The sequence below is a fragment of the Haliotis rubra genome, unplaced genomic scaffold (genome assembly GCF_003918875.1).
Source record: "Haliotis rubra isolate DU_JTF1 unplaced genomic scaffold, ASM391887v1 Scf109, whole genome shotgun sequence".
NCBI classification, from domain to species: domain Eukaryota; kingdom Metazoa; phylum Mollusca; class Gastropoda; order Lepetellida; family Haliotidae; genus Haliotis; species Haliotis rubra.
The window spans coordinates 1861952-1882723 of record NW_025764992.1 but is presented as its reverse complement, the minus strand read 5'-3'; the positions used below and the strand labels follow the sequence as shown (position 1 = coordinate 1882723).

Below are 20772 nucleotides of genomic sequence, written 5' to 3'. Positions count from 1 at the left end.
CATCAGCTTGTTTTATTCAAAGCAGGCCAACCTCAGATTCTGAACCGTCTTCAGCATCTTACCTCATTTACATCAATTCAGAGAATTCTTAGCAAAAACACTACGATAAAACCATCTTTCAGTTATTAGGAACCTTGATTAATCTGATATTAAATGGGCTTCTCAAGTTTTTCAGGAAATCAAATCATTCATGATTAGCCCAGTAAAAAAATCGAGTTTAAAACTTTTTAAGAAATCAAATGATTTCTGTAATTAAGGCTCAATGTTGTCATCGATTTCTTTTCCTTACACATCGTTGAGACATAGCAGTCTGGGCGAATTTCTATATAGCTATCTAGCATTCATGAGACTGTCATTTCAGTGAATTCTCCCTGTACAGATACTGAAATCAGTTCAGTCGCAATTTGCTTGTGGACGTTTTCCTTTCACGCTGCTCTGAACCCTGGGAAAATTCATGGGTTTTTTTTAGACTCTACCCGTCAGCCAAAATTAACATCTGACAAAGCTAAAGAGGTTTCAATAGATGTAATTTCACAGCGTGTTTACACGTTCATTTCAAGTCCAATCTGTGCCTGATCAACCATTAAAGTTGTTTCTCGTGAAGGCCTCTATGTGGCCATATATAGTTTTTATCATTTTTTCAATACCTTGTTAAATAATTTGAAAAAATACAGCCAAATGATTGAGAAAAGAGTTTTGATTTTCCAGAAATTATAGAGGTTTTTACACAAAGTCATTGTATTCTGTTGTTTTTTTGTATGGATCCATTTTGCTTTAGACAGCTGCTGACATTTGTAAAATTATTTATGCAGCAATCAATCAGGTCAAGTTGTGCACTGGTGTGTTTGTGTTGTGCAAAAATGGAAATTGTGCCTTTCAAAATATTGTCCATTACAATGACACCCAACTTGTTGCCAGTGACATCCACGCTTGTTGCCAGTGACAACCACACATGTTGCCAGTGACAACCACACATGTTGCCAGTGACAACCACACTTGTTGCCAGTGACAACCACACTTGCTGCCATTGATAACCACACTTGTTGCCAGTGACACCCACACTTGTTGCCAGTGACAACCACACTTGCTGCCATTGACAACCACACTTGTTGCCATTGACAACCACACTTGTTGCCATTGACAACCACACTTATTGCCAGTGACACCAACGCTTGTTGTCAGTGACACCCACACAGCACTTATGATTCCAAACATACTGTTTGCCTAACTATGTCATCACTTGTGTTACAAGTGATCAAACAAAGGAGCCCTACATAAACATGCTATTTACCTGACAACATAACATATCCCTATCACGAAATGTGTTTATCAAATCACGAACCAAGATGCTCCTGAGCCCATTTTTCACAAAAATACTCACATTGTCCTATTACAAATGCTAAATTGCATTCTAAGCCTCACTCTATTTCCCCTGCACACAATTCATTCCTCAGTGAAACATGGGTTTGTTGGTTGTTAGGAAACCTGAACATTTTACTTACGTAAGGTTAACTGCTGTTTTCAGGGCTATGAATCACGAATGTAGTTCTCTCACATCTTGTGCCAAGTGAACTCTCTTGAACTAAGGCAGAATTTATTGAATAATAGCATGTTCCTCTGTATACTGTGTCCCGTTTTACACTCCGCTGTTCTAAAGGGAAGTTAATAGAGAATATCCAAGGACATTGCCACAATCACCATCGGAACACGCCTGATCAATCGCTGATGTTTGGATGAAAAATAAATTTTGGACAATACAAAATACCACTATAAAATGGTATTTGTTTTCCCATTCTTTTGGCATTTATGTGCATAAAATTATGGTTGAATATACATTATCCTTGGGGAAATATGATCTTATCTTGAAACTTATTGATGAATATTATATATGCTTTATATGATTAAGAGCACAATAAAGGAACTAAGTTCTATGGATAGTCAACTCTTTATTGCAGTGAGTGCGATGCAATAAAGAAGTTGACTATCCATAGAACTTAGTTCTAAAATGCCTCTCAAAGAACTTAGGAGCACAATATCTTGGGAGAATGTTCAAAATATAAGGCACAATCCAAAATCAAGAATATATGCATTGCTATTTAGCAAGAAATATAATTTTCTAAAGAAAACGCTGAAATATCTTAAATTTCAATGTTTTTATTGTTTTGCAGTATGTTTAATTAATGCTTGTTTAAGTGAAAAGATATTTCTTGATAAATTCATGTGATATGTAAAGGACCTTTGAAATGGATACTATTAACGCTTGGCTGTTTTTATACAACTCTTCACAGTTTAGTGTGTTAGAATTAATATTCCAGAATTTGTCCAGAACAACTGTCGTGCTCATTGTTGTAGCTGTCACAAGATGAAACATGTCTCTTACAGCCACAATCCCATAATTCACAGTCATTTTTCTGTCACGGAGAGCAATATGACCTTGACATTTGAATCAAATTGTTGAGATTGTTATTACAGAATCAAGCAAATGGTTTCAGATATGCTTAGCCTAATAAAAACAAACCTCTCGGCATTCAAATTGATTTCAAGGGTGTTTTTTTCATAGGACTGCCTGTTCATAGGGGTTTTCAATTTAGGGATGTTTGTTTTTTAGTAAAAGAAATATTTTCAGTGTGCGGAGTTACGCCGAATAATGTCTGCGATGCTTGCGTGATAATTGCTGTGTAAGCAAGTCCAGCAGCACAGCGATATTTCAAGATGGTTGCTATTGTAGTATATGACAGTGCAAACATGGTGGTTGAATGATATCAATGGTAGATCCACTGTATCAATGCTTCAGTATTGTCCTACATGGCGAGCGCACACACAACGCTGATTGACTTCAGATTCCGATGTGTGAAAAACACGTTCATCATATGGCAGTGTGTGAAATTATTGTTTGGTTTCATTCTCCCACAGGGCTTGACATTGTTTTGAGTGTGGTTACTCGTACTGTACCTTTGATATTAATTGGTATAAATATTGTTCCGTCTGCCCAGGTTGTTTTAGAAACAGGCCCTCTCAGTATTCTTTTAAATGCATGTACTTAACTGGTTCCTTCAGATTTACAATGATTAGGCTGATTATGTAATGTATTGAATAATAACTTTTAGACACTTTTAGATTTTTCAAATCCGCGTGTTAAGATCTTGGTTAGAATTGATCTTCAGCAACCCATTTGCACAGATCGATGCTCAGGCTGTTGATCACTGGATTGTCTGGTCCAGACTCGATTATTTACAGACCTCCGCCATATAGCTGGAATATTGTGTGGCATGAAGCACCAAAGAAATACAATTGAGATGTTTGGGGTATAGTGAAGAGTGTTTGGGGTATAGTGAAGACGATTTTGGATGTAGTCAAGATGGTTTGGGGGTATAGTGAAGAGTGTTTGGGGTACCGGTATAGTGAAGACGATTTTGGATGTAGTCAAGATGGTTTGGGGGTAGAGTGAAGAGTGTTTGTGATGTAGTGAAGTTGGTGTGGGGTGAAGTGAAGACGATTTTGGATGTAGTAAAGATGGTTTGGGGGTATAGTGAAGAGTGTTTGTGATGTAGTGAAGTTGGTGTGGGGGTGCAGTGAAGAGTGTGTGGGGTGAAGTGAAGTTGGTGTGGGGGTATAGTGAAGATGGTTTGGGGTTCAGTGAAGAAGGTTTGTGATGTAGTGAAGAAGTTGGTGTGAAGTGAAGGGGTATAGTGAAGAGGGTGTAGTGGGGTGCAGTGAAGAGGGTGTGGGGGTATAGTGAAGTTGGTGTGGGGTGAAGTGAAGTGGGGGTGTGTGAAGGGGTATAGTGAAGGGGTGGGGGGAAGTGAAGTTGGTTTGGGGGTATAGTGAAGGGGGTTTGTGATGTAGTGAAGTTGGTGTGGGGGTATAGTGAAGAGGGTGTGGGGGTGCAGTGAAGAGGGTTTATGGAAAGTAAATAGGGTATGTGTGTAATGAAGAGGGTTTGGGTATAGTGAAGATGTTTAAGATGTTTGCTGATATAGTAAAGAGGGTTTGGGTGAAGTAAGAGGGTTTGGGGTAAAGTAATGACTAGGTGTGGTGGAGGTTTTTGATGTTTTGGTTATTTGGATTTGGTAAAGTAAAGAGGGTTTGGGACATAATGAAAGTGTGTTTTGGTGTGGTGGAGGTCGTTGGGGCATGGTAATTAGGTTTGGGTGTGGTGAAGATGAGTTTGCCGTAGAAAATGGTGTTTTGGCATTTTAAAGAAATCTGGGTATAGTGTCCAACATTGCTTCACAGAAGACTTAACATCAAAGACACAACTCTTCTAAGGTTCCCTCAAGTCATCACACATTATGTCATACACAAGAACCATCAAACCGAGTATTTTCCCTCTCTAGAAACAACAATCATTTAGTCTGTAGCATCCTTCAAACCACACAGACAGCTGGAAGCCTGTAATGGCTTAATTGGACAACACAAGCCTCTGAGGTATTTAAAACTCGTTAATCTCAGGAAAACAGTCAATGGCATGGGTGCTGTTTGTTGTTGCATCTTGTTTACACACACAGAATCTGACAGTGCCACAACTGATCAGAGACCAGGAGACTCTCAGACTTTGACATAAGAAGGCAACTGACATGCCTGTCTGGAGCCCGGAGCTTGGAGCCACAATGCATGCAGGCACTAATAATTAGTACCAGAAAATATGTAATTACTCTATTGAAAAGGAGCCCAATTGAAAAGGACTGCAAATGAGATAGGCGATCCTGAGGAAAATCAACTTATTTCATTTAGGGCTAGACTAACCCTTTGTACCTGAATATATATAATTTTGATAGCTAAAAATATACCCATTTAAATTGAAAATGAGCCCATTGAGTTGGGAGATTCAGGGGAAATCTAGACTTGCTTCATTTAGGGCTTTAGCATTGCAGAGAGGGCTAAGCATTAGGGAAAATAATGTGGTTCAGGGACTGTGAGACAGACTAATTTAGTGATTGGGCCAGGCGGAGGGGGTAAACAATTTGGTTCAGGGGCAGTGTGACAGACCAGAAGGCACCTGACATCCCATGGATGCTAAGTCCCAAACCAGCAAGGGAGAGCCATCATGAATCCTCCTGGTTGTGTGCTGGTGGACTTTCATTAATTAAATGGCATTGTAATTATTGGCCAAGATCAGTGGACATCTGGTGACTCTTGGCTGCTCCTGGAAGTGGCCCTGGCATTGACAGACTGTCTTGATTGATTGTTTGGTTTATGTTGACGAACTCAGCATGGTGCTGTTGTTCCTCATTCTGTCAGTAATGCAGTTGGCCGTAGTTTCATGCTTCTTGTATAGTCAGAAGAGCTGTAGTTTCATGCTTCTTGTATAGCCAGAAGGGCCATAGTTTCATGCTTCTTGTATAGCCAGAAGAGCTGTAGTTTCATGCTTCTTGTATAGCCAGAAGAGCTGTAGTTTCATGCTTCTTGTATAGCCAGAAGGGCTGTCTTGTATAGCCAGAAGGGCTGTAGTTTCATGCTGCTTCTTGTCATAGCCAGAAGGGCTGTAGTTTCATGCTTGTATAGCCAGAAGGGCTTGTTTCATGCTGTAGTTTCATGCTTCTTGTATAGCCAGAAGGGCTGTAGTTTCATGCTTCTTGTAGCCAGAATAGTTTCAGCCAGAAGGGCTGTAGTTTCATGCTTCTTGTATAGCCAGAAGGGCTGTAGTTTCATGCTTCTTGTATAGCCAGAAGGGCTGTAGTTTCATGCTTCTTGTTTCATGCTTCTTGTATAGCCAGCCAAGGGCTGTAGTTTCATGCTTCATGCTTCTTGTATAGCCAGAAGGGCTGTAGTTTCATGCTTCTTGTATAGCCAGAAGGGCTGTAGTTTCATGCTTCTTGTATAGCCAGAAGGGCTGTAGTTTCATGCTTGTATAGCCAGAAGGGCTGTAGTTTCATGCTTCTTGTATAGCCAGAAGGGCTGTAGTTTCATGCTTCTTGTATAGCCAGAAGGGCTGTAGTTTCATGCTTCTTGTATAGCCAGAAGGGCTGTAGTTTCATGCTTCTTGTATAGCCAGAAGGGCTGTAGTTTCATGCTTCTTGTATAGCCAGAAGGGCTGTAGTTTCATGCTTCTTGTATAGCCAGAAGGGCTGTAGTTTCATGCTTCTTGTATAGCCAGAAGGGCTGTAGTTTTCAGGGCTGTGTTTGCTTCTTGTATAGCCAGCCAAGGGCTGTAGTTTCATGTAGTTTCATGCTTCTTGTATAGCCAGAAGGGCTGTAGTTTCATGCTTCTTGTATAGCCAGAAGGGCTGTAGTTTCATGCTTCTTGTATAGCCAGAAGGGCTGTAGTTTCATGCTTCTTGTATAGCCAGAAGGGCTGTAGTTTCATGCTTCTTGTATAGCCAGAAGGGCTGTAAGGGCTGTAGTTTCATGCTTCTTGTATAGCCAAAAGGGCTGCAGTTTCATGCTTCTTGTATAGCCAGGCTTGTTTGTTTTCATTTCTCTTTGTATTTTCTGTGTTGTTTATTGACCAAATGTTTTATTTGGAATTACACTTTTTGTAAAGTACAAATTCTTTTACTTTTTAGGATTGAGTCCCATCCAGGATTCGAACCCATTCTCAATTCCTGGATGGGTCTCAGCCACCAAAATTACTTGAATTTGTAATTTACAAAGAAAGTCACTCCTAACATAACACCAGTTACATTTGACAACTTCCTACAAGGCTGTACATATTCATGTTTGTTTATCGTATGTACTTTTGTTGTTGTTTTTCTGTTGAACAGAGGTGGAAGATGAGGAAATTAACTTGTAAATGTTAAATAGATTCAAGTTTAATTTCCTAATAAATCACTAAAGGTTTAATATAAAACAAATTTTAAATTTCAAAATAAGCATATTTTAATAAAATAGACCTTTACTTGTTCTGAACTTCAGACCAAGCTGATTCTTGAAACAGGAAAGATACTTGATTGGGCCTAAGCAAGTTTGTAATGTCAGCCTAATATGAAATCAAAACATTCAGATTTATTTATATAAACAAGACAGATTTTGTACCAGTTCTTGTCATAATAACGGACATTCATGACATTCATTCGAAGCATGTTAACATCAACAGCTTTCAAAGCAAGCAGTCCGACTTCATTCTGTTACGTGTGGATAGCATACATTCATTGACAACATCAACAGTTGTGGTCATTTTGATGGGGGGGAAAGTTCATTCTACCATGACTTCAGTAAATACTGGATTGTTATTAATCAAAGTCATTCGTTATATACCTCTGATCACGTTATATACCTCTGATTTTCCAACACAGTATGTATTTTTGCAAAATATTAATACCGCGGTTATGGTAGAATGGAGATAAACGTACTGTGTTGGAAAATCAGAGGTATATATAACGAAATTATAATAGCTCTACATTATTATATTTAAAACCTCACGCTACACGTTCGGTATTAAATCAAGTTTAGAGCTATTATAATTTCATTATATACCTCAGATTTTCCAACACAGTATGTTTATCTCCTAATTAAGGTGGACACACATCGGTAAGCATTTATATTTCATTGTCTAATTAATATACAATTTTGTTGGTGTGAGAATTTCATATAATTTGAATGATGCCTCTGTCAATAGCAGAGCAGGGCCCCACTAAAATTCTTGATGATTGATGTTTGTTATTGCACATTGCTTGTCATATAAATCAGGCCCCTTGTCATCCATAGTGCATTATTGCTTGCTTGATTAATTAATTGCAGTTTGTTACCTGTACGACAGGTGAGCGCACCAGTGTTGTGACAGCGGTTCCTGGTTTAAATGATGTTCTAGGATGGGTGTGTTCTCTGTTGTAAATGCTTTAGCTACAAGCAGCATGGAAGCAGACTTTTTCTGTTGATCGAAATTGGATTACAGTGGAGACACTAAGCTGCTGACATCTGTCAATATCCCTTCAAGATGTTGACATCTGTCAATATCCCTTCAAGGTGTTGACATCTGTCAATATCCCTTCAAGGTGTTGACATCTGTCAATATCCCTTCAAGGTGTTGACATCTGTCAATATCCCTTCAAGGTGTTGACATCTGTCAATATCCCTTCAAGGTGTTGACATCTGTCAATATCCCTTCAAGGTGTTGACATCTGTCAATATCCCTTCAAGGTGTTGACATCTGTCAATATCCCTTCAAGGTGTTGACATCTGTCAATATCCCTTCAAGGTGTTGACATATGTCAATATCCCTTCAAGGTGTTGACATCTGTCTATCCCTTCAAGGTGTTGATATATGTCAATGTCCCATCAAGGTGTTGATATATGTCAATGTCTCTTCAAGGTGTTGATATATGACAATGTCTCTTCAAGGTGTTGATATATGACAATGTCCCTTCAAGGTGTTGATATATGTCAATATCCTTTCAAGGTGTTGACATCTGTCTATCCCTTCAAGGTGTTGACATATGTCAATGTCCCATCAAGGTGTTGATATATGACAATGTCCCTTCAAGGTGTTGATATATGACAATGTCCCTTCAAGGTGTTGAAATCTGACAGTGTCTCTTCAAGGTGTTGATATATGACAATGTCCCTTCAAGGTGTTGATATATGACAATGTCCCTTCAAGGTGTTGAAATCTGACAGTGTCTCTTCAATGTGTTGATATATGACAATGTCTCTTCAATGTGTTGATATATATGACAATGTCCCTTCAAGATATTGATATATGACAATGTCCCTTCAAGGTGTTGAAATCTGACAGTGTCTCTTCAAGGTGTTGATATATGACAATGTCTCTTCAAGGAGTTGATATATGACAATGTCTCTTCAAGGTGTTGATATATGACAATGTCTCTTCAAGGTGTTGATATATGACAATGTCTCTTCAAGGTGTTGATATATGACAATGTCTCTTCAAGGTGTTGATATATGACAATGTCTCTTCAAGGTGATGTTGTAGACATGAAGGAAATAAAGAAGGAAATAAAGTACATACATATATTATTAGTTTGACCACAAGCGGCTCATAATTTCTCAATATTTTGTCAATATGTATACATCTTCTGAAAACTGGCTGTAATTTCTATAGGCTATTTTCACTGAAATTGTATTACCAGCTGATGTCTGTCATGGATATGTATTATTATATAAAACAAAATTTCATCAGGAAATCCGGGATAGGATATGTAATGTGCTTTAAAAGGCCAATGAGACATGAGGGCTTGGAGCAAGCTTTAATGAGAAACCAAAACATCTGTAAAGATAGAAAATCAATATTAATTGACAATTTTGATATCTCTACCAGAAGTGGGCCTGGTGTTGTTTGTCAGACTTTCTCATAAACAAACTAGGTACAATGTAAAAACAACAAACTGAAGGTCAGCGAATACCGCTGTATGGTCTGTGGAAGTATATGTGAATTATGTCATTCAGCGTTTTTAAAACCCAACAGCATGTGAATGATCACCTTTGGACTGCCAAACCAGTAGTGAAAACATGAGCGATGATCTAAGATACACGATCAGCCAGGTCAAGTTTTGCACCACCCAATACTCAATATTCCCCTGCTCTTATGGCTATGGGGCATGATGGCCCAGTTGTCTCTGGCGCAACAATGGCTGTGCAGAGTTATGTCCCTTGAGAATGCCAGAAACCTACCATTTTGGTTTTGAATCCTAGTTTACCCCGATGTTGATGAGGATGTGAAGAATCAATTCCTGGCTTTCTGAGTTATGAGGGAATGCTTTGCCAAGAAGCTCTTGAAGACTGAAGAGATTACCTCTCACACACACACATGTATGCTCCAGTAGGTAACTGCAATAATTGGACCATGATGTTAAACCCACTTTAGGGACTGTGGGTGATGGTTAAAGCATCTACTCGTCAAGCTGAAGACCCGGGTTCAATTCCCCAAATGGGCACAATGTGTGGAGCCCATTTCTGGAATATTGCTAAAAGCAGCGTGAAATCACTCTCACTCACTCACTCACTCACTCACTCACTCACTCACTCACTCACTCAACCAAATACCAGCTCGCGCAAGGTGGAATAATATACAGTGAAACTCTACAGGTTCCCCTCTCACTCACTCACTCACTCACTCACTCACTCACTCACTCACTCACTCACTCACTCACTCACTCACTCACTCACTCACTCACTCACTCAACCAAATACCAGCTTGCGCAAGGTGGAATAATATACAGTGAAACTCTACAGGTTCCCCTCTGAATAGGAAGTTTCAACTTTGTCACTTTCAAATGAAATGAATAACAACGACCGTGACATTGGGTAATTTGCCTGACATACAGTGTGCAATATTAATGCATCAAATCCCCTGAGATGTCTGAGATTTGACACTTTCATTGTTTCATTTGTCACCGGCTTCATTAATTCTCGTTTTTTCCTTCCTCTTTTATTGATTTCAAAATCTCAGCTTCAAACTGTTCTTCTTATGTGGGGGGCCGTGGGGTAGCCTAATGGTTAAAGCGTTGGCTCGTCACGCCGAAGACCCGGGTTCGAATCCCCACATGGACACAATGTGTGAAGCCCATTTCTGGTGTCCCCCGCCGTGATGTTGCTGGAATATTGCTAAAAGCGGCGTAAAACCAAACTCAGTCAGTCAGTCTTCTTATGTGAAAGGTTGCAAAATATATATGTGGTTTCGGTTTTGTTTTCCAGTCCGTCAGTTGCAATGTACATACTTTCAGATATTTCCTTTCAAATTATTGAAATTGTAAATAAGTGAAAAGTGTGTATCTCATCACTGTTACAAATATACAAGGATGTGAAATCATCACTTAATCCTATAAAAATGATAGAATAATTTAGACAAATTAACACCGCATATTTTACTGGAGAGTTGGTAATATAAATATGAAAAACAACTCTCCACACAAACTGGCATCACAATATCTGCCACATTATTTTTCCAGTGAGATCGATAAATCAATATTGCCATTAAAACATACAAGTGTGCCATGTATTTGAAAACACTGATGTCAGTGTTGAAGTGACAGTTTGAAGGACGAGAGGCCTCGTCCTCAGTGCTCTGTATGTCTGTATCCAATGGCACAAGTGTGCCTGATCTTCTCCAGGCACAGAGTTGCCAAAGCCCACACCTGGTATATGCGTGTGCTGTAGTGATACTTCCAGTCAAGCAGTGTGCGCTTCCCAATGCAGTACCTCTCACCGAATGTGTGATTCGCTGATTCCGTGTGACAGAACACTGTGCACACTTCCCACAAAACAGGTCGTAAACAGAATGGAAAGTAACCAGGCTGGCCTTGTGAACCTCTAGATAATTAGAAGAGTGATGAACAGAAATGACAGTCGCTCAGGAAGTTGAACCAGGATCGAGTTCGTTTGTCGCGGGGAGAATTATGACATGTTTTGTCTCGGATCAGACTCTCACCTGCTCATTAGTGTGGCTTTAATTAAGACACGTCAAACAAGGAGGATTCAAATTTCATTTCATTGTGAGAATTATGAGTCTTTGTTACAACGCTTCACTGGACTTGGATCGGTGACTCCTCTTTGTTTTAATGGTGGATCTACAGGTAGATTCATTGATTCTCCCTGCACTCTCTCTCTCTTTACATCGAAGGATCGGACTCTGCCTGGCAGCCGTACAACTACTGCAGAGCTCAATGCTGCCATGCTACCATTCTGCCTCCAGAGTTAGGACTTCACAGGAATAGATAGATTCATTATTAATTGATAGTGGAGACAGTACTCTTTCATCCAGGAATAATATATGGAAACCTAAGCATATCTCTTAGACTGAACTTATAATTCATAGTTTTTTCTTTAAGAGCAGATGTATCTAAATGTATTCTGTTTTGAGGGAGTTCTGAGTTTAAGTTATTTTTAAGTTTGTTGAGTGATAAATTTTAATATATTTTACATTTTTAAATATTTTTAAAACATTATTTCTAACTTAACTGTTGAACAAAAGTTTATGGATCAATGTTTTAGAATAAAATTAACACAATCATGTTTTTTTATCAGAAAAGAATGTAAGAAACGAATTTTCAGTTAGTACATACAGATTCTTCTTTCATCCAAAAGGAAATTAATATTTGAGTTTGAATATCGCAAATTTCCAGTAATATTTGTAGCAGCTATATATCTCTTGCCTTCACGTTAATTAATATGTCACAAAATCTATTTTCATTTATGTGAATGACATCATTGCCGTTTTCTGCAATTAAACTGACAGTCGTACTTCGTGCCTTCTCCACCGTGGTTATTATTATGCATGACACAAGCAAAAAAATATTCCTATTGTTTCTGAAATTATGAGAGAAAGATGCACATGAACAACTAAACCATAGATGCTGTTGTTTGATGTGATGGGTTAATATGGTCTGTTGAGTAATAAGCGCTGTAAGACCGTGCTCCATCTTACAAAAATAGCCTGAAGATAATTAATGCCTTTTAGAAAGTCTTAAAGGAGTATGTATGTAGGTCTTTCAATTATGGGAAAGCTGATCACATCTTTCCATCACGACGTAATGGATATCGTGAACATTAGCTCAGGAATCAATTATTTGTGTAAATACATTTAGAATTTATTGCCTGATTGATGGTATCAGGAGAATAGTCCTCAGTTTTTTATACGCCATGGATTAAAATGTATTAAATAATTTCAGAATAATTAATTGAGAAAAAGAAAGTAAAATAGATTTAATGACACAGAATTAATTTACGTGGCTTGTTGATCAAGTACTGTCTGTCATTTCCTTTGAAGTTAACAGTCATTGAAGTTTTTTTTTGTGTTTTTGTTCCTATGTATGTACAGGGCAAAGCTCTTCCCTTCTCCTCCCTCACAAGTTCACTCCATCAACAAGCTGTCATCATTGAGAGATAGCAATAGCCTGGAAGCTCTTCCGTTTCCCCCCCTGCTGTTCTCACTGATAACATGACAGTTGTAAATCCTAAACCGGAGTGATTGAATGCCAGTGTGTTTGTTGATACTTGGGGTGTATAAGAACCTGTTAATAAGGTGGCATATGGTAAATGAGGCATGAAATATAGTGTCAGGAGGTAGCATTGCACAGACAACTGACCACATTGACAGAAGCTGTAGAATGGTTAATATTTCCTCTGACCTCCCTCCCCCGCTTGGCCTTCAGTCAGTTGGATAATAGCCATGTGTGTGGAGTATGTCAGTGGCATGCTTACTACTGCTGGATCAATTGTTGGCCAATACTGACTGGAGGCACTGCGGTGATCGGAGCTGCGGAGAGCCCACGGTCTTGACAGCCTTCAGTGAACGGTTAGAGGCAAGACTGGGTTTAGGGCAGTTCTGATTGGTGGTTCGAACTCCCTATTGGGAAGTTTGTTGGTGCAAGTGGTGTGTACACCTCTGGGATGACATCAATGTACTGCGGTAGAAGTTCCATCTCTTATTGATGGGAACAAGTGTCGTATAGGCCAGGATGTTCTACCTCTCAGTTCCTCCTTTGTTTCAGCTAAGACGATGCTAAGACCAGGCAGGTGTTAATTCATTAAACATTAACGAAGAGTTAATTAGATTCTTCCCTTTTCTACACAGCGTCGACGTGTCAAGCACAATGTTGTCACAGCGGTGCACATACTGTGGTCAATGTTGTAACCTCAATGTTCCAAACTTGGCTTACATCGAACAGCTTTCCTATTCCTAATTGTTGTGTGTGTCACAAGTGTGATCTTGTGGATTTTTGTCATTCCAATATGCATGGCTCTTGAGAAGGAAGGAAATGAACTGGCTAAACTCGCCAAACTAATGACATTTTGAGTCAGCGAGTGATATTTCCTCAACAGAGATCATGCTGAACTTTTTCAAAAGATCCCGGTCGCGATCTCCTTCATTTGAGATTCCCAAACTTTGTCTACCAAGACAGAAACGGTCTACATCTGTAGACTGTAGTACCCCAAACCTTCAGGTTCCTATTGAACCTCAAAGAGGAAGATCATCAAGTTTTGACTCAAGTAGTCTACATGGGGATGAATTACTTCAAGTGCCGGTCAACATGCATGGCAGACGGTCACAGTCCTTTGATTGTTCCCCTCCCTGGAATGGGGGATCATCGGATGAAAATATTTCTGACAAAGAATGCAGTCAAAGTTTGCGTGTGCCAAGATATGAGAGGAGACGAGCATCTTTGGATATTCCTAAAGTTTGTTTACATTGTTTACATATGGAAAATTTGATGAAAGAAAAGGAAAAAGCAGATGCAGAAAGGTTGGAGAATGGGGATTTATCCAGTGACACTTCGTCGTTGTTTGACGATTATGATGTCGGGGACAATGACGACGAGGACAATTCTGCCGACATTTTTTCAAGTGACACTGAAGGGACTTCAGGTAGCAGGGAGGATTTTCCCCAAATTGTTGAAATTAATTCCAGAAACAGTAGCTTGGACTCGGATAAATTGTATCGAACAGCTGTCATGTTGGAGGTACCAGTGATTAAACAGCGGTCATCGTCCATGGATGCGGCCTACATGCCTTTGCAAGTTCCCCAACAGGAGAGTCCCCGAAAAGCTTCACTGGATGAAAGCTCGCTGGATGTTCCTAAACAAATGCGATCTAGCTCTGTTGATATAAGTCTCCCGACTGAAGATAACAGTTCCTACAAGGCCATAACAAATAACAAGTAAGTCCTCTCGTACATGTATTATAAATGTCCCTTAAGCTTGGGTACACTCATTATTAATTTGTAGAATTTTTTTAGCTCAATTACAATAATTCTAGCTGGCAATTAAGAGGCTTTAAATCGCTTTATTTTTAATTGGGTATTCTCATGATAAAAACCAGTCCCAGGAATGAGTTTTTTTCTAATGTGGCTGTTTTATGTTCCAATTAGGTTATAAAAATTTAAGGATACTGCAGGGAATCTATTAATTATTCAGCTTACAAAAACGTCACATGCTGAGTGACAAGGAGGTATCACTTTCCGTCACATCAATTAGTGATCGTGTGTACGTTGTCAAAATTTGACACATCTTCACAATTTCTTAATATTGGTTCGTTCATCTTAATATCTCAACTAATACCGTAATGATTTAGATGAAAATTCTTCAGCATTATCTACAATCCGTTATATTTCATGTTGATGTGATATATTTTAATAATGAACATGACAGAATGTAAAATCATCACCTCTCCAGGTCCAACCAAATTCGACATTGATCATAATGCAGTGTCGCTTTGGTTATTGATGTTAAGAAAATCGTTCCATTGATTTTGATCTCCGACTCCATTTGAAGCAAATGGTTATGAATATTATTCCTGTATTATTCACATTATTCACATTATTAGATCTACTGCTTCAATAATAAATACACTGTTGGATGAAAGGGTCGAAAGGGTTTTCCTGCAATGTATTCACATTATTTAACGTCGATGTAGCTGTATGGTTACAGCTGTTGTAGCTGTTCACAGATGCGTGGTGGAAATATGTGTAATGAGGGTGTCAGTGAGGTGTGGCTCCTTTACCCAACTCCACATCCTGTTTCATCACTGTAGGGCTCTTTGTGCTCATCGTGTCAGCGAATATGTGGAGATGAAAAGAACCCTGTGTCTATTTCTTGACTACCTTGGCTGCGTTTGTACTGACTGTCGAGGGTACAGGGTTTATATGTCAAGGGTAGAACAGTACACTGTAGGAGGGTAAAATGTAGGTACCAGGATTGGGGTTAAGCAGTACACAGTTGTAGGAGGGTTGTGGTAGCCGCAAGGTTTTGACTGGGATACAGGGTTAGGGTAACATTGAGGTACCAATGTGGATTTGATTCGGGTAACTGAGTGGACGGTTTATGTTAGGGTTGTGGTGGCCACAAGGTTTTGATTGGGATACAGGGTTAGGGTAACATGCAGGTACCCGATTTGATTCGGGTAACAGATTTGTGGGGTGCTCAGGGTAACATTCAGGTACTAAGAAGGATTTGATGGAGGACATTGTTGTAGGTTGTTTTGAGTTGAATGAGGAATGGATGACAATGTTGTTCACCATCGTCAGCAGTTTCCTGCCTGATGCCATGGTTTGTACATAGTGAAGCCTGGCAAGGAATTCCATAGGTTAAAAGAAAGATTGTATAACACTGATGAGGTATGATGATACACAACTGCTGGGGAACATTGGAACCATCCAATCCTCATTTAAGTGGTCTTTTTCAAGAAGAGGACAAGAGTTTGTAAAGATATGTTGTATTGTCCCAAGGAAACCAGTGTCAAGCAAGTATAGGTTCACAGATACACAGGGCGGTGGGTAGCCTAGTGGTTAAAGCATTCGCTCGTCATGCTGAAGACCAAGGTTCGATTTCACACATGGGTACAATGTGTGAAGCCCATATCTGGTGTTCCCCGCTGTGATATTGCTGAAATAGCTAAAAGCGGCGTAAAATCATACTCACTCACTCACTCACAGATACACGAATAGGCTGACAGTGAGGGTCAGTGACGTACGGTTGATATTCATCAGCCATTTAGTCCAACCAATACCCACACCTATAAGGAATGTGGTCAGGTAGCCATATGGTTAAAACATTTGCACTTCACACCCATTGCCTCGTTTAGATTCTCCACATGGGCGCAATATGTGAAGTCTATTCCCTGTCTCGGATATTACTTGAATATTGCTGTTAGTGACGTAAAATTCTTATCATTCACTCATGACAACCGAGAACTATTTGCCCTACTTTGCCCCACTTTGCCCAGGAATGTTAAAGGGTAAATGTATCAACTTGACTAGGGATATATCTTGGCTCTCCAAGGAATGCAGTGTCATCAGTAGCTATTGGCATAACCTTCTAATGAGTTCAAAGCTTTGGTTCAGTTTTCTCATCAGTATTTTCATTTGCCTATCAGTTTAACGACTTGTAGATTCCTTTTCTCAAATTGTGAAACTCCTTATTTTGTATCTCATCAGTATTTTCCATTTGCCTTGTTCAACTAGTTCTTTTAAATCACTTTTCTCAAATAGTGGAAATCCTAATTTTATACACTCTCAGTAAACAACTCAGTATTTTCATTTATTTAAATTGTAACAACATATTTTTTAATCTCTTTTCTCAAATTGTGAAACTAACATTACACATTATCAGTAAACAGTAGAGCAGGAAAATACCAGGAACCTCACCCCCTTTATCCAGACCATATCGATTATACTATTTTTGTCGGCCCACTAACATGGCGGACACCAAACAACCTACCGATGCATCGATAAATTACGGCGATTTTACTGTCGGAAATTACATATGTCTTTAAAGATGGATTTAGCGATGACGGGCTCGACTCACTACTTGCGTAAATCGCAGCAATAGGTGTTTATACATACAAAAGTACCAAAGCATGGAAACAAATATTCAGTCGAACAAGATCAAAACATCGCCTGCTTTCCGAATAAAAATTCAGCAAAACAAATATGTTTACGTTGATTCTATGTTATGTCAGAATAGATCCAGCAATAGACTGCTACATAATTTCCGTGTTAAATTTATTATCAGCTTTAGTCAACGATATAGCCACTGATCTTGATCCGGTAGCGGAGGATGCATTAACATCGAACCGAAGAAATGTTAATGCCTTCCGTCGACATAAATAAACAGTTGGGTTATCAATTCAAACAAAATGATAATTTTGAAATTTGTACTGTTTCAAATTTAGCGGTAGTAAAACACAATTACAGTATCTGCAAACCGCTCTGTTTAGCCCCAACATATTTTTTTTCTAAAAGTATAATATCATTGAAAAAGTTATTTAGCTTAGTCATGATCCCTCTTATCCATTACACTGCTTGATCTAAAGTAGTCTATTAAAGTATAATTAATTACCTTACCGTGTTTTGCCAGAGGTACACCCTCATGTCCTGATCCATCCTTTCGAAATATCACCACAAATCTGTCTCTTTGTCAACAGACTCGCTGAACATGCCAGCTTAATCCGATTCAATTTGAATTCACTACACTTTGAAGCCACTAGGTCACAAAACACTTTCCAAAATGTAGAAAATAATATCCATAGAATCGAATTTGAGCACAAAGTACACATGAGTGTGTAAGAGTCATCACAGCTGTCGCGACGCAGACGTAGGTCGTGCGGAAATCGATCAAGTTGACAGGGCTAAAAATTCAACAGTATCTAAATTGCAATTAACACGGACTCCTCGTTACAGCAAAAGCCTCCACTCTTAAATTTTGTACCAGTACCAGTAATTAGATATCAAAGACTATCTCAGTCATACAATCAATTGTGTGCCACTTGAGAAAACTCAAAGAAGTTGACTGAAACTTGTCCTTTAATCGCACATGTAGAAGTCAGAAAGACTTCCCATATATTAATGACTTGGGTAAACACGAAGTTATAGTGAATTTTGTCATTAACCAAGAGAGTTAGTATTTGTCTGGATATTTCTACTCACCGGAATCCACCACTTGAGTTACCCATCCCAGCATGGGTGAACAGTACTAAACCTGTTTTCATGTAACAGAATGTCTCAATGTTAGGCTCAATGTCGACTTTAGATAATATATTGCAAAAGGAATCAAACACACGTCTGAATGATTAGGCAAGTCTAGTTGCCACTACAGGAGGAAATTGTTATCCCTGGCTCGAGGGTCTTGGAAGATATATTTTTATGAATATGATAACTATATTTCTGGAATTATCAGTTCATCTGAGGCTCCACATTTCCACAATGTACTTTCCTCAGAAGAGATAGTCTCATGTTTCAACTTGCTTGTATCAGGTTCTGAACACAACTAGTCTGTCTCACAGTCCCTGAACCGCATTACTTTCACTTCCGACCAGCCCTTTCTGCAATGCTAATGTCCTGAATCAAGCAAGTATAGATTTCCTCAGGTGGAGCCTCTTCTCAATATAAAAGGAATTTTGTTTCTGTCAAAATTATATATTCAGAAACTAAGAGTAAGTCTAAACTCTCCTTCAGCAAATGAAGATGAATATTTGTGTTTGAGACGTGTCTGGTTTCATCATAAATGAAGCGACATTGGATCTGACCATTAACATCTGTGACCTGTCTAATTATGTGTGATCATAGTCCAGTGGACCAGGTTAGCTGTCATGATGTCAACCACTGGTTTGCCTGGTCCAGACAGTATATGCAGACAGGTGGATGTTACGGAAATACTGCTGATGTTTGGTCTTTAGTCTGCAACAAATATCTGTACAAATTTGGAAATTAGAATTAAGAAGCTTCCATACTATTACAGTAGTAACTATTTTTATGTTCTTTAAGATGTACCTCGTTAGGATGAGAAAGCCACAATAACTCGGTGCGTCTAGTGGCTGCAAGAGTTGTATACTCCCCAGGGAGCTGAGATTGATAATGCGATGTGCTGTTCAGATTGACATCCAATGATCGAGGGAAAAATACCAGAGCATGCACCAGTGCGTGGATATGTGCGCTATATAAATATCTTATAATAATAATAATAATAATAATGTACCCAGTTCATGGGTAACGTGAAAATGACATTTTTTCTAATTTAACCCTACCAAGGGCACACAGTTTGCTGTCTTGCGTCCATCCCCGCTGCTTTGTCAGACGACATCCATTTACTTTATCTCCATCTTGTATTGATCTGTTGTGAACTGAAAAATTAATGCAAGTTTTATATTTGTATCAAAGTTTTAAGAAAAAGGATTAATATTTGTATCCAAGATGTCAATGCATGTGTTGAGGTCAGGGATCACGGTTTGAATGATACGCTTTGGACAAAATTAACATTGTTACGATTCATCAGAATAGTCAGAATCAATCAGATCTCGACTGAGAAACTTCATTGTTGGTCTTGCTAGGGTGTGTATTCAATGAATAGACTGTCTGTGAAATAATTAAGACCTTCTCCGGTGCCAAGGAGGAATTTTGTTGTCAGTGTTAGACCAGCTCATTGTATCGTACACATTCCACGCGAGGTAACTGCGTAAGCTGAACTGGTCTTGGAGGAGATATCAGCTGTGGAGCTAAACAATGATAGCATGAAATATTAATCCCTGATTTGAACAACACAGATCTAGTAGACAGCCAGTGAAGGTTGGTCGAGTGAAGACACGAGTGAAGACACGTCACATGGTTCGTGGTACCACACTTTGATGTAAGTTCAAACACTCGAGTGTTACCATCTTGTTGGAGGAACCATTCCAAACATCTGGCAGACATTTGCAGGAAGAGTGCCCTCGGGTGGTGGTTGGGGGGTTATCAAGGAGGGGTAACTGGGTGAGAGGGGATGAGTTGGGGAGACGGTATCCGCTTAGTCTCTTTCAGGTTTTCTCATCAAGTATTTATGTTTATTCCATGATGTTTTCCTCCTAAAATAATTTTAAAGTGCCGTTGTTTTCGTTTTCACATTATGGTTGAAATATTCCTGATGTGAAATCAAATTTGAATTCATTCCGTTTTGAAATTAGTAGATTTATCTAGTTGTATTTTGGAATGTTAAGTAAAATGTGAACAATATTTGGGAATATGGAAGAAATAATTCATGTTTCTTTACATACAAACACACAAGTGCACGCTGACAAGCACTCTCACCCACACATCAAATTGAATGATGCAGGAATATAAAACCCATCTACTTTAGAATAATCAAAATACAAAAAATGTTTTGTATGTCCTTCTTTTGGGAAAATGATTCCAAGGACAATTTATCTATTAGGCGTGACCATTACCAGTTTTGGAGGCGCATCAGTCTTGTCAGCCACCAGGCTGTGAGAATATTTCTGATGTGAAACACCTGGAATTACCGTTGTCATTGATGGACATTTGATCTTTCTAAAATGCACAACTGCACAACAAAATACAAAGAGTTAATTTTTATTATTTTGATAAATTTTTATCTGTCAAATACAACA

General features: G+C 38.9%; 1 protein-coding gene across 8 annotated transcripts in view; it reads left to right on the top strand.

The window, feature by feature from the left end:
- Positions 1–20772, top strand: part of LOC124282742 (diacylglycerol kinase zeta-like) — a 388746-nt gene that overhangs the window by 213639 nt on the left and 154335 nt on the right. For 2 of the 8 annotated variants that reach the window (XM_046718782.1, XM_046718796.1), the window contains exon 1: positions 11912–14554. The exons of 3 other annotated variants lie outside the window; for them this stretch is intronic. In XM_046718782.1, coding sequence (XP_046574738.1) covers positions 13725–14554 — 830 coding nt within the window. In that variant the 5' untranslated portion in view covers positions 11912–13724. Of the gene's footprint in view, positions 1–11889; positions 14555–20772 lie in introns of those variants that run through there. 3 more of the 8 variants (XM_046718775.1, XM_046718768.1, XM_046718789.1) reach the window with 3 other exon arrangements.